At 39.1% G+C, this 15,033-nt stretch overlaps 2 protein-coding genes across 3 annotated transcripts; both read right to left on the reverse strand.

The window, feature by feature from the left end:
• Positions 1-372: 372 nt before the first annotated feature.
• LOC125176666 (olfactory receptor 145-like) lies at positions 373-1,305 on the reverse strand. The gene has a single exon (XM_047878442.1). The coding sequence runs from the start codon at positions 1,303-1,305 to the stop codon at positions 373-375; it is 933 nt and encodes a 310-aa protein (XP_047734398.1).
• Positions 1,306-11,073: 9,768 nt separating this feature from the next.
• On the reverse strand, positions 11,074-13,811 carry LOC125176629 (olfactory receptor 145-like). Of its 2 annotated transcripts, XM_047878377.1 has the most exons (2): positions 13,801-13,811; positions 11,074-12,010 (listed from the first exon to the last, which is right to left on the reverse strand). In XM_047878377.1, the coding sequence occupies exons 1-2, from the start codon at positions 13,809-13,811 to the stop codon at positions 11,074-11,076; spliced, it is 948 nt and encodes a 315-aa protein (XP_047734333.1). The 2 variants fall into 2 exon arrangements, with proteins under 2 accessions (XP_047734333.1, XP_047734335.1); XM_047878379.1 differs by lacking the exon at positions 13,801-13,811 and having other exon boundaries at positions 11,074-12,021.
• Positions 13,812-15,033: the final 1,222 nt, after the last annotated feature.

The following is a 15,033-nucleotide window of genomic DNA, read 5'->3' on the forward strand; positions in this document are numbered from 1 at the left end:
CAAAAACAGAATAAAGTAGAGCAAAATAGGCTACAAAAAGTAGACTTGAAATCAGAAGGCTTTGATTTGACGAAGCTATGTGACTTTAGGTAAATCTAGCTACTCCGAGCTTCACTTTCCCATGCATACACTAAATATATTTTGAGGATCACTGATGTGTTGGTTTGGTTGTTCAAAGGTAAAAGAGAAAAGCCTGCCAAAAGACACTTTATACTTGATGTTTACATATGCAAAATGGATTAACCTTGATTGCCTTTGTGGAATCTTCAATCCCAGGATTTAAAGGAGACATATACTTGCCAATTGGAAGACGGAACACTGGGAATACAAACAGTGTTTGATACAAGTTTCTAATGCCAAGTGGCAGATATATCAAAACTTTCCCCTATTCAGAGTTTTTCTCAGAGCAAGTTTAATGTCTTTGTTTCTCAAGCTGTAAATGAATGGGTTCATCAAGGGAACTATACTGGTATAAAAGACAGAAGAGATTTTACCCTCATCCATAGACCCAGCAGAAGATGGTTTGAGATACATAAATGCACCTGATCCAAAGAACAAGGAAACAGCAATTATGTGGGAACTGCAGGTGCTGAACGCTTTGGACCTGCCCTCAGTGGAGCTGATGCGGAGGATGCTGGAGAGGATGCAACCATAAGACACAAAGATGGTGACACTGGGCACAATCACATTGATTCCCACCACAATGAAAACCACCAGTTCATTTACATAGGTGCTTGTGCAGGAAAGCTGGAGCACAGGGAGGATGTCACACAAATAATGGTTGATGGTGTTTGCATTGCAGAAGGTCAGTCTCAGCATGCATCCTGTGTGGGCCATAGCACCCGAAAATGCCATCAAATATGAACCAAGCATAAGGCTGGAACACGCTTTAGGGGACAGGACAACGTTATACAAAAGTGGGTTGCAGATGGCCACATAGCGATCATAGGCCATTGATGTCAGCACATAACCTTCAGAAATACCAAAAAAACTGAAAAGGTAAAGCTGGGCCATGCACCCCCTATAGGAGATGATATTCTTCTTTGATGTGAAGTTAAATAGCATTTTGGGTGTAAACACAGAAGAATAACAGAAGTCTATGAAGGACAAATTGGAGAGGAAAAAGTACATGGGGGTGTGTAGATGTGAATTCAGCCCAATTAGAGTTATCAAGCCCAAATTTCCCAATGCAGTGACCACGTACATGACTAGAAACAGGCAGAACAGGAGGAGCTGGAGATCTGGTAGGTCTGTTAGCCCCAGCAGAATGAATTCAGTCACAAAAGAAACATTCCCAGGCACCATTTTACTCTAAGTGAATCTGTGGACACAGGAGGAAAATGTTACACAGAAAAATTCAATTTTTCTCACCATATAGCCTCTCATGAGAATTGGGTATGTACAAAGAATATCTGAGACTAGCCTAATCTGGACCCACAGATCTGCTTTACCATTATCATGAATCTAGTGACATGGGCATTCCCTCATTAGAGTCTTTATAAACTGCATAAGCACAGAGCATCAAAACTGAGCTGACAGCATGAAGGCCAATGTTTCCATATGTCAACATGACTGCTGCATAAAGCAAAGGTTAAGGGAGAAGATTGGACTAGGAGAGAATCGCCTCCTCTCATTTCATTTCTTCGACCACATGACCCGTCCCCTAATCAGTAAAATTGGAGGCAGCAACCCACCAACCTGGTGCTGGCCTCTAATGGGGATTAGACTTGGTGTGGTGAGAATGAAAAACATTGTTTCCAATCCGAATAAAAGACCAGAACTAGGAGAGTTTAAGTTCCTGCTCCATGCCACAAAGTAAAAACCGTAACTTTGGAAGAGTGAGAGTTCCATCCATGGAACTGACCAATACATTGCATCCTTTGAACCCAATAATGTCTCTGAACATTCCCTGCACCACCATCCCCCCTCCAACAGGTTCTTCTGTCAATTTCACTTGAGTCTGAGGACTGCAAAATCTGGAATGAAAGTGGCATATCTTAGATCCCTGGACTTCCATCATAAAAGGAGGACATTAATATAAATGGAATTCAGAAACTCACCTTCTCTAGGCAAGAAAACCTTGGTTCTTCCCTACCATTATTACCCCTGTGGTTCTGAAGGGGAAGCTTTAGTCTCTGAGACTTCGCTCCCTTTGGTTCTATGAGGATGGAGACCACTCTTAATTTCTGATGTGCTCTGGAAATCTTTCTGAACTACGGAATAGAATTTCTGATTTTCAGTCCTCTCAAGCAGCAGACAAAAATAAACAGCCTTTCTTATTACCATTTTTGCCACTTAAAATTCACAGAAGACAACGCAAGTGTAAGGATATAATGTACCCAGTTATAAACAGGGCTGACACTTACTCAGTCTCTCCCACAGGGAATAGTTTCTAGGTGTAATAGGGTATTGAGGGGATTGTATTTACACAAAGGACCATAACGTGTCTCCAATACTGTAGGGACTCAAAGTTTTACCCAAGTTTTCCCCCCACTGTAGGGAATGGACATCTCCCAAAGAGGGGCAAAAAATAAATTCCCATTTCCCATTAAACAAGATGGCAGAAGCGGAAGCCCTAGACCTCATACCCTCCATGAATACACTGATTTGAAAACATTTCATGTACAGATTGCTTTTGTGGGAAATCCAGATACTAGTTAAGGCAGTCCTGCTCCCAGTTAAAACATGAAACTGGTCACACTGAAACTGGTAGGGAAGGTCAAGATATCCTCTTGTCCTATACTTATCCTTGCACAGCACCTTCAAATTGGGACAAAACCCCCAAGTTCCTGGCTTCTCCGAGGGGAGGGAAAGAAGTGCACCACGTGTCCAATGCCCCAGCTTTTATTAGCTGTGTCCTGAAGACTGGCTTCTAGAGAGTCTCTGTCAGAAAGCAGAGGGAATACAGGACACAGCACACTTCAGCTGCCTGGGGTGAGAGAGAGTAAAGACAGTGGTTTGCCCTGGAAGTCACCATAGCTCCTCCCCCTGGCTCAGCGCAGACCAAGCAATTGAAAAGCCCTTTCTTACAGCTTCTTTCTGGTGAGGGAAAATGGGCACAAGGTGTTCAATAACACAATTTATTTGTGAGCTGCCTGAGGAACTAGCTTCAGTCTTGCATGTTTTAGAGCACAGATGGGACCTGGCACACTATGGATGCCTTTGTTGGTGGGGAGGGGAGGTCACCAGGAACAAAGAAAGAGGATAGGACTGCACAAACTTTGAGAGGCCTCCAGAGTCTCTGACCAGGCTTATTGGTGGTGCCCTCTCCAGTTCAAGGCCAGTCCATGAGTATTAGGCCAAATGGGTGTTTGTCTAATGTGCAGACACCAGTGCAGAGAGTCAATGAAAATGAAGACAAGTTGAAACACTTTCCAAAAAGGAATAAGAGCAATCTCCACAAACTGACTCTAATGGAATGAAAATATGTGATATACCTGACAGAGAATTGAAAATAACTGTCATCAAGATGCTCGCTGTAGTCAGAGAACAAAACACAAACCAAGAGGAAATCTGAACAAGAGACAGAAAAAAGTATTAAACAGAAATCATGGAGCTGAAGAATACAATAACAGCACTGAAAAATTCACTGGAGGGGCTCCAGAGCAAACCAGACCAAACAAAAGAAGGAATCACTGAATTGGATAAAAGGCCACTGGAAATTATTCCATGAGAGGGTGAAATGAAAAAAGAATGAAACATAGTGAAGGAAGCATGAGGCACTTATTGGATGCTACCATGTGGACCAATATGTACATTTTAGAAACTTCAGCAGGACAGTGAGAAAGGATCAGAAAGCACATTTGGAGAAAAAAAGGCTGAAAAGTTCCCATCATAGCAATTTCCTGATACTATGACCTATTTATAGAAAAATAAGTCCCATAAAAATTGCATTATGAGTATACATATACAAATACCAACGGTTAACTACTTATCCACTATCCATTTTACTTAACTGAGCTAATCTGACTTCCACCTGCATAGTCAGATCTATACCAACTTCCAGGAACAATGCTTATCCAGGCAGGTGAGATATAAAATGCTCTAACCCAATATTCTGGGACTCAACACAAATTTACTGACTACTGGATCACCTCTAAACTTGAATTATGATGGTGATATCCGGTTCTGATTCAATGGTTATGCTTTATAATACCTCTGGTGATTGAAGCAGTCTTTTCTCTATGCCTAAATATATCAAATTTTCTATATTCCCAAATTATTAAATTCACATAGTTGTTGAACATAATGCTTAAAGAAGTTCTTTAAGAAGAGGTACCTGGGTTGGCTCAGTTGGTTAGGCATCCGACTTCATGACCTCACAGCTCAGGTCATGATCTTACAGTTTATGAGCTCAAGCCCCGCATTGGGCTCTGTGCTGACAGCTCAGAGCTTAGAGCCTGCTTCAGATTCTGTGTCTCCCTCTCTCTCTCTGCCCCTCCCCCATTTGTGCTCTGTCTCTCAAAAATAAATAAATGTTAAAACAAATTTTTTAACAAAGAAGGGGGTGCCTGGGTGGCTCAGTTGGTTGAGTGTCCGACATTGGTTCAGGTCCTGATCTTGCACTCCATGAGTTCGAGCCTCATGTCAAGCTTTGTGCTGGCAGCTAAGAGCCTGCAGCCTGCTTTGGATTTTGTGTCTCCCTATCTCTCTCTCTCTCTCTATGCCTCTCCCTGCTCCTGCTCTGTCTTTCTCTCTCTGTCAAAAATAAATAAACATTAAAAATTTTTTAAAAAGGGGCACCTGGGTGGCTCAGTAGGTTAAGCGTACGACTTTGGCTCAAGTCATGATCTTGAGGTTCTTGAGTTTGAGCCCTGTGTCAGGCTCTGTGCTGACAGCTCTGAGCCTCAAGACTGCTTCAGATTCTGTGTCTCCCTCTCTCTTTGTCCCTCCCCGGTTCACAGTCTGTCTCTCTCTTTCTCAAAAATAAACATTAAATTTTTTTTTTAATATTTTAAAAAAGTTCTTTAAGAAAAGACTTTATCAAGAATGTAGGAAGGGTAAAGAAAATTAAATTATATAATGTTATGAGAACTATATCCTCTTTACATTAACCTAATGACATATAACCTACTACAAACCTATACTATGGGGTTCTATGTTGACTTTGCTCCTCCCACAGACACTGCTGGAAATTCCTCATTGGGTGTAGTAAAAGGATTCTCTCTTCCCTGGACTGGTTTAGCGTCCTCCATACATTACTTATGCTGGTTTCTTCTGTGCGAGCCATGCTGTACTTGGAAGGCTGTTTCCTTCACCTGTGACTTTATTCTGAGTCCTGATTAGTTTAATATTTAATTTCAGTAGAGGTATAATCAAATTTCAGCCTTAATTTACTGTGAAAGTTAACATAAATACATATATCAAAGTCTACAAAATATACACTTCAACCATCATAAAATGAACAGCTTATAATGACCATGAAGATCTATAAATTGACTATTCCTGCCTTCCAGAGCCCTTGTGCGCCCCTACAGTCTCCCATTCTCCATCATGATACCGCTACAATCATGCAGGAGCATTTGTTCCCAGCTTCTCACTTAAGTGGGGCCTCATGTGTTCCACATCCAGCCAGCAGAAGGAAAAGAAAACATGGAAATGATTATTATAGCCTACCCTTAGGTGTTTCCATTTATCATGTAGGCCAGTATAAAATAAGAATATATTCACAAATTCTAAATTAAGCGATAGAACTTTCAAATATGAAATGTCAAAGATATTTTTCGACATTTTTTCTTAGTTTAGGATTTTGCTTTTATTTGTGTTCTGAGCCTTTTTAGTCACTAAAACCATTTTCATGTTTCACTGATATTTAAAAGTACAGTATATTAATAATAATAATAATAATACCTTGATATACTTAGAATCAAAACACCATTCCTCATCACAGCTCTGCCACTTGAAAGTTGTAATTTGAGGGGGCCCGGGGTGGCTCAGTTGTTAAGCACCAGACTTCCGCTTAGGTCATGATCTCATGGGTTCGTGAGTTCAAGTTCCACATTGGGTGAGCTCAAGCCCCACTTCAGGTGAACACAAGCCCTACTTTGGGTGAGCCCGCTTCTCTCTCTTTCTCTCTTTCTCTGCCCCTCATCGGATTCTCTCTCTCTGCCCCTTGCTCATTTGCACCTTTGCTCTCTCTCTCAAAAAAAAAAAAAAAAAAAAAAAAAGAAAAGGTTGTAATTTGAGACAAATCATGAACATTCTGAGCATCAGTTTCTTAATCTGTGAAATGAAAACTAAGATTCCCTCTCTTCTTTATCTCACATTACTTCCCTTCGGAATACTTAAACTGACAGATGTGACAGTGCAGAAAAAACTAAAACACGTTAAGAGCAATCGTAACACCATGCACATCTCTATGAATATTTGAAGTGGGTTAATTTAACTTTACAGCAGAGAGAGGATTTCAGAGCCCCTATGATTCCACCAGCCACTAGTCACTGAGAAAGATGAATGTCTCTGTCTCAGCGTGTAAGATTTCTGTGTATGAGATTAATGTTTAAAGGTACAGATTTTGCATAATAAAACCCCACATATCAACCAACTGTTGTTCAGCTGATAATAAACTGAAATGTCCCAATGCACGAGAGCAAAACCAATATTGCCGGACTCAGGGAAAATACCAGGTTCGTCCCCCAACATGGACATCGATTCAAAAAAATTTATTTATTTATTTATTTATTTATTTATTTATTTATTTGACATTCATTTATTTTTCAGAGAGAGAGAGACAGAGTGCAAGAGAGGGAGGGACAGAGAGAGAAAGACACAGCATCTGAAGCAGGCTCCAAGCTCTGAACTGTCAGCACAGAGCCTGACATGGGGCTCAAAATCATGAACTGCGAGATCATGACCTGAGCCGAAGTCGGATGCTCAACGAACTGAGCCACCCAGGCACCCCCAAAATCAATTTTAAGAAGTAATTTTAAGACTGATTTTAGAATCCCTCTACTCTGTCGCATTATGATAATATACATTTATATCTTTCTCTTACCATGCCTTATTTATGTCTGTGACATATAGCCCAATGCCATACATTGCTAGGTACTTAGAGTTACAAGATGCTGTGTGTGTGTGTGCACGCAAGTGTGTGTGTGTGTGTATTTCCATGAACAAGAAAGTGATTAAAGCAATAACCATTTAGTTTTACTAGATTCAGCAGGTACTTTTTGCTCATCCTTCGCAGCAGCTGGAACCAGGAACCATCTACCCGAAAGTAGTTTGCATATCATACAATCAGTGTTAGGCAGTGATCTCATAAAATATGACCCCAAGATTTTGTGTGTGTAGGGAAGGGGGTGTGCTTAGGGTGCACTGTAAAGAGGAGTGGAAAACTACGTTCAATAAATGTAGGTGTTCAGCAATTCAAAGGACATGGAACTCAGAACCCCTTGTACTTCTGGTTTGCATGACACCTTAGCCACAGCTTACCCCCATCATGCTTATTCCAGACCTGGTCCTGAGCAACAATACCAGCTCCCGTACAGAAAGTTTAGATTAAACAAAGGCAGAATGTAATCAACGTCGCTTCTGGTCCTGAACTAGGAGGATCATTTTCTGTTATTGCCCAGAAAGCTCAAGCTTTCATACTGATTTAGAGATGGCTCTGTCCTAGTACACAGGTCCAGACAAACCCCATGCTTTACCTGCTTGACTCCTCGCTGTGACAATTTGATACGAGACTCATACTTTCTCTCCTAACTTCTTTTATGGCCGTTCACATAACACGAAAAAGCAAAAACCATAAGGGATAACTCTATGTTGTGCATGTAACACACCTAACTTGGTTCTCCTTTTGAAAAAAAGGAAATTCCATACACAGTTCTTAAATTACTAACCAGAAAGTTGTCAGCTGAGTTGCTTTTACTAAAGCTTTGTCAATCTTACCTTTATAAATGTCTTAATAGCTTTTATAACAATTTTAATAAACTTTTCCCCAAACAACCTGAAAAAAATGGGACCTAGTTCAAAAGAAAGCTTATCTTTTCGGCAGTAAAAAATTATCATTTCTGAAAGAGTTTGTCTGCAACTGAAGCAGATTTCACTTGTATTTTAAGGCTTCTCAAATGAAATATTAGTGACCAGGTTTAACACATACTTTTAGCTACCTCAAATAGTGATAAGATACATAACAATATGAACACACCTCTGCAATGTCTACAGGGATTCCTGAATAGCACAGACATTATTTACATACTGACACACTTTTTTCAATAAGGAATACAATTTCATCAAAATAGACAATAAGTAAATGAAAAGCAAAAATTAAAAAAAAAAACACTGAAAACCAACCATTTTCTATAAATACTACTTGATAAGTGCAAATCAAGCATGTTGATATGGAGGTCAGGGCATGTGGTGTGAGAGGTCATGTAAAATCATAAGCCAGTGGCTATCTGGTGAGAGATGATAACTACATTTATCATGGTGAGCATTTTGTACAGTATATAAATGTCAGATCACTATGTTGTATGTGTGAAACTAGTGTAATATTTATGCTAACTATACTTTAGTTAAAGATCAATTAATTCTTCTTTGTAATAAATTGGCTTCCAGAAAAAAATTAATTTTTAAAATAAATAAGTGAACCACAGTCAAGGTTTTTGCGATGTCAAACATCTAAAAAAAAGACAAGCTAACAAACCAGTTATGCTAAATTTCACAATACCTAAATCTTTATTTTTTTAAGGTAAATTCAAGTTAGTTAACATACAGTGAAGTCTTGGCTTCAGGAGTAGAGCCCAGTGATTCATCTCTTATATATGACACCCAGTGCTCATCCTGAAAAGTGTGCTTCTTAATGCCCATCACTCATTTAACCCATTGCCCCACTCACCACCCCTCCAGCAACCTTCAGTTTGTTCTCTGTACTTAAGAGTCTCTAATGGTGTGCCTCCCTCTCTGTTTTTATGTTATTTTTCCTCCCTTTCCCTATATTTATCTGTTTTGTTTCTCAAATTCCACAAATGAGTGATATCATATGATACCTGTCTTTGACTGACTTATTTCGCTTACCATATTACCCTCTAGTTCCATCCACATTGTGGCAAATGGTAAGATTTCATTATTTTTCATTGCCAAGTAGTATTCCATTGTATACACACACGCGCGTGCACACAAACACACACACACACACATCTTCTTTATCCATTCATCAGTTGATGGACATCACAATATCTAAATCTTGAGCGAATATTAGAAAAATGGTATAAAAGTAATATTATTAAAGTTATCTTAGAAATGTTTAAATTATCACTTGATTAAGAGGTTTTTGTTTGTATCAAGATTTTATTCAAATTCTAGTTAGTTAATATATAGCGTAATATTGGATTCAGAAGTGAAATTTAGGATTAAAAGTTTTTAAAGTAGTCATCTTTTTGTGCTGTCTCAAAAGAAAAATAAGCCAACATCCTATTCCAGAAAAGAAATTGTCACAACTTGGTTTATTCACCGCGTGTTTCTTTCAAGTTGTCATTGCTTTCCCAGCTGCAGTTTCAGGGTTTTGTATCTTAAACTCCATATGGGAGTAGCATATGGAAACCAACAAAAACAGGAGTGACTTAGCTGTTCCCAAGTCCTGTAACTCTGTGAGTTTTCCTGTTTAAATATCAAGTGACTTTCACTTTTATCCTATCCAGAGAAATCCTGAGGTCTCCATAACATTCCTAGAGCTTCCAGAAAGGAAGAGTCATAGAAACAGCTGTCTTTTCCCCATAATTTGCTTTCTAAACTCCTTCAACCTCACTTGAGTTTTGAATACCACATACTATTTAATCTCCTGAAATTTCTGATCTCTGTGTTCCTGGTTCCTCATAAATATGGCCACTAATTTGGGCCTACCTTCCCCAACACACTACTAATGCATGATCATCATGCATTATAAGTTCTATCAAAGCTGTATGTACAGTGGGGGATAATTACAGTACTCTAAAGAGCAGGATACAAATTCAAATTGAAATGTAGTTTTAAATCTCATTGTCCTTTTTTCTGCAGAGAGATTTTTTGTTTATTGTACATGCGTTTTTTTATGTCTTGACCTAATGATTTGTGGCCGGGTTCCTTTCTCTTCTGTGCCCTATTCTGTGAATTACTAGTACTTGCAAACATTCTAAAATCTTTTTTTAACTTAATTTACAGAAAAAGCTCCATGTTTGAGCCAATCATCTCTCAACTATCCTAGCATAACAGGACTTCTCTTTCACAAGAAAAAGAACAATTAAACTATTTTCCTAAAACAACCACTACCCTGAGAGATATTCATGTATAAGCCAACAAAGCACTGTCAACTTCAAAAATAAAAACGTTTTCTCATATTCCACGATTACTGAAATAAAAATAATGAAATGAAGTAGACAAGTATATTTGAAACAGCAGCAGACTGAAATCAGGAGGTTACAGTTTATCTAGGTATTTCTTTCATAAGCTGTATGATTTAACTCATTAAATTTTCTCAGCTTCAGTATCATGTCTATGCAATAAATATATATTCATGATATAAATATGTCTCAGTTTCATATTTACCAAGATAAATATGAAATCTCTGCCAGAAGGAGCTTATGCCAGTTTACAGCTGGCAAGTGGATTATATTTTATGGACTTCATGGAACCTGCTATATCTGTAAAACACTGGCATTTCAAGGAGGCACATTAAAGGCTAATGGAAGATGTAACCAGTAGAGTATGGATTATCTGATTCCTGATTCCACCAGTACATTATAAGTCGCAGGTAAGAATCCAAGATCACCGTAGTGTTACTTTACCTGATCTTTCGCAGAACCTTTTATCTTTTTCCAGGAGAAAAAAAAGCAAACTCCATAATGACAATGGAAAAACAAAGATAAGCTTATTCATTAATGTTAAATAGTTAAAATGGTGTAAAAGAGTAGAAATTGCAAAACTGGTGAGGAAGGAAATTATACTATTTAAAAATTGGAAACAAATTGAGAGAAGACTCCAATTTCCTTCATCATGGTAACAAAGATATAGGATATGAAGGCTCTGCCTAAACTACTGTGATAAAAGAAACAGAATATACCAGTCCTATTACTACCTGCACAGGGACACTGATTCTGATCAAAACCTTCTCCTACTGAGGGTTTTTCTGAGAGCAGTTTTAACATCTTTGTTTCTCAAGCTGTAAATTAAAGGGTTCATCATGGGAACCACATTGGTATAAAAGACAGAAGAGATTTTCCCCTTATGCATAGACAGAGCAGACGATGGTTTGAGATATGTAAATGCACCTGATCCAAAGAATAAGGAAACAGCAATTATGTGGGAACTGCAGGTGCTGAACGCTTTGGACCTGCCCTCAGTGGAGCTGATGCGGAGGATGCTGGAGAGGATGCAACCATAAGACACAAAGATGGTGACACTGGGCACAATGATGTTGATGCCCACCACGATGAAAACCACCAGCTCATTCACGTAGGTGCTTGTGCAGGAGAGCTGGAGAAGGGGGAGGATGTCACACAAATAATGGTTGATGGTGTTTGCATCACAGAAGGTCAGTCTCAGCATGCTTCCTGTGTGAGCCACAGCACCCGAAAATGCCATCAAATATGAACCAAGCATAAGGCTGGAACACACTTTAGGGGACATGACAACATTATACAAAAGTGGGTTACAGATGGCCACATAGCGATCATAGGCCATTGATGTCAGCACATAGCATTCGGAAATGATAAAAAAACAAAAAAAGTAGAATTGGGTCATGCACCCCCTATAGGAGATAATATTTTTCTTTGATGTGAAATTAATCAGCATTTTGGGTGTAAACACAGAAGCATAACAGAGGTCTATGAAGGACAAATTGGAGAGGAAAAAGTACATGGGGGTGTGTAGGTGTGAATTCAGCCCAATTAGAGTTATCAAGCCCAAATTCCCTAACACAGTGACCACATACATGACTAGAAACAGGCAGAACAGGGGGAGCTGGAGATCTGGTAGGTCTGTTAGCCCTACCAGCATAAATTCAGTCACAAAAGAGGCATTTGTAGGAGCCATTCTTCTCCAAGGGGATCTGTGAGCACAGAAAAACAGGGTTACATTAGATGAAAACCCAGCACTTCCCACAATATTGCATCCTAAAAGAGGTAATATAGGCTGGGACTATCTGAGACTAACCAAATCTAGATCAATAAAATCTGTCTTTACCTCTATCATGATACTGAGAAACACTAACTTCTCCTTTATTAGAGGTTTATAAGCTAAATATAGCAAAGAGTATCGCAATTTAGCCTAAAGAGGGAAGTCTGGTGCTGCCATATGCAAACACAACTGCTGGAAAAACCAAGGGAGAAGGGAGAAAAAGGATGGACCAGGACATAATTGTCCTTCTCTTATCTCCCCATTTCTTCATTCACTTAAGACTCCCATTAAATAAATATAGAGGTAGAGATCTTAGGATATTTGCTGGTCTCTAATCCATATTAGACCTTATGTGGTGGGAGCCGAGAACATCGTTTCTTTCTTTTTTCTTTTTTTAATTTTTAATGCTTGTTTATTTTTTGAGGGAGAGAGAGAGAGAGAGAGAGAGAGAGAGAGAGAGAGAGAGAGAGAACAGCACCAGCAAGCGAGGGGCAGAGAAAGAGGGAGACACAGAATCTGAAGCAGAGTCCAGGCTCTGAGCTGTCAGCACAGAGCCCAACGTGGGGCTTGAACTCATAAATTGTGAGATCATGACCTCAGCCAAAGTCAAACGCTTAACTGACTAAGCCACCCAGGTGTCCAAGAACATGGTTTCTAATCCAAAACTAAGGGACCAGAGTCTAGGACAGGTTAAGTTACTGCCTCATGTCACAGAATAAAATCCACAAATCCAGAAAAGTGAGAGTTCTATCCATGGAGAAGGAACTTATTGATGGAGATATTGTATCCCTGCACTAACTAAGTCTCTAAACATTCCTGCTCTCCCTTTGAACAGATTCTTCCTCACTTAAATCTCAGAACTGCACAAGTAAAAATGAAAGTGGCATATGTTAGATCTTTGGATTTCCATCTTACAACAAGAGGGACATTCATATAAATGGAATTCAAACACTCACCCTTCTTAGGCAAGAATATCCTGGTGCTTCCTTATTGTTTGTTTACCCCAGCAGTCCTGGAAAGGCAATTTCAGGTTCTGAGGCTTTGTGCCCTTTGATTCTAAGAGGATATTGCATAGGTGTAACTTCAGATACATCCTAGAAACCTTTCCGAGCTACAGATCATAATTTCTGATTATGACTTTGAGTTCTCTCAAACAACAGAGAAAAATAAAGTCTTCATTATTAACTCGTTTGCCATTTGATAAGGTACACATGATTGAATGTGAGTTTAATGATACACTGCACGTGGTTATAAACAGAATAGAAGCTTGCACAGTTATTTCCCCTTGGGAATAGATTCTATGCATAAAGGGAAATAAGAGGATTGTATTTACACCCTCCACCATGCATCTGTCTTTAGTTCTTCAGGGACTCAAAATTAACTCAAGGTTTCTCATCACTCATGGGATTGTGTATCTCCCAAGACAAAGCCCAAAATGAACTCCCATCTCTCTGTCATCTTCATCTCTGAAGGGAAATCGATTATACATTTCCCTCTTTCTTCCCATATCCTAAATGGAAATTTTTCTGCAAGCATTCTGCCTCTAAGATTCTTTATTTCTTTATCTGAAATATTGCAAGATGGAGCATCTCAGGTCAACTGTCTCTTCCTGGGATATGTCTAAAATAATTTTAATGCCATGTATCCCTTTTAAGGTTTCTGTTTTTTAAATACATACTGGAAATTTGTACCTGACCATCCTCCTGAGACTTTTGTGACATTTCAATAACTGAGGTCATCTATTTCTTCTCATCACACACACACAAACAGGGGCTACAGAGTTAGAGCGTGTGTATAAATCCTACCTCCACTCTTACTAATCATACTCCAGGCAAATTACTTAATCTCGTTCTTCCTCTGGTTTATCTTTGTAAAATAGAAATGGTAAAAAAAAAATGGCGTCACTTTCATTAAATTGTTGTAATCATTAGATGAAAAAATGTAAGTAAAATGGCTAGAACACTGACTATCCCATGGTAGATAGTCATTAACGTCAGCTTATATAGGTTCTCATAAATTTTGAAACAACCTCCATCATAGCATTCATCATTCTTCCCTTTAATTCTCCTGTTCTTCAATAATTATAACTTCTGTAAGAATAATTTTTGTTTTATTTGTTAAGTACAGTACAGTGTACAGAGTAGGAACTCAAATTTTTCTGAAAGTGATGTTGTTCTCAAAGCTTCAAAATATTTTCCACAAAACCCAAATGCTAAGCCACAGAGTCTGCCACCACAGTGACATCCATGCCTTTCCTTCAGCCACCACCATAATTGAGGCAGTGGTTAGGTTTTAACTTAACTCTCCTACTGAACCGTAGTGGCTTTTCTATTTTCTAGCATTTCCACACATGCCCTCTTACTTAACCATCCACACTGCTGTTAGAATGACCTCTGAAAGCACAGATCTGTCATTCCCTAGTTCAGGAACTTTCAATTGTTCTCCATTATCTTAGGCAACTGAAATTTTGTCATAAAATGATGTCTTAAAACTGTGATTCAGGGGCACCTGGGTGGCTCAGGTGGTTGAATGTCAGATTCTTGATTTCAGCTTGGGTCTTGATCTCAGGGTTGTGAGTTCAAGCCCTGCCTTGGACTCCACGGTGGGCATGGGGCCTGCTTTAAAAAAATAAGCAAAAGGTACCCCCCCCCCCACCCCACGCCATGATTCAGCCTCAGTAAAACTAAAGAAGAAATTGAGTCGAAGCTATTTTTTTTTCTTTCTTCCCTAACTTTACAGGGTATAATGGAAAATTAATAACTTCAAATATTTAAGATAATGACTTGAGGGGCACCTGGGCGGCTCAGTCACTTAAGCGTCCCACTTCAGCTCAGGTCATGATTTCACCGCTCGTGATTTTTTTTTTTTTAATTTTTTTTTTCAACGTTTATTTATTTTTGGGACAGAGAGAGACAGAGCATGAACGGGGGAGGGGCAGAGAGA

This window comes from Prionailurus viverrinus, chromosome D1 (genome assembly GCF_022837055.1).
Source record: "Prionailurus viverrinus isolate Anna chromosome D1, UM_Priviv_1.0, whole genome shotgun sequence".
Lineage (NCBI taxonomy): Eukaryota > Metazoa > Chordata > Mammalia > Carnivora > Felidae > Prionailurus > Prionailurus viverrinus.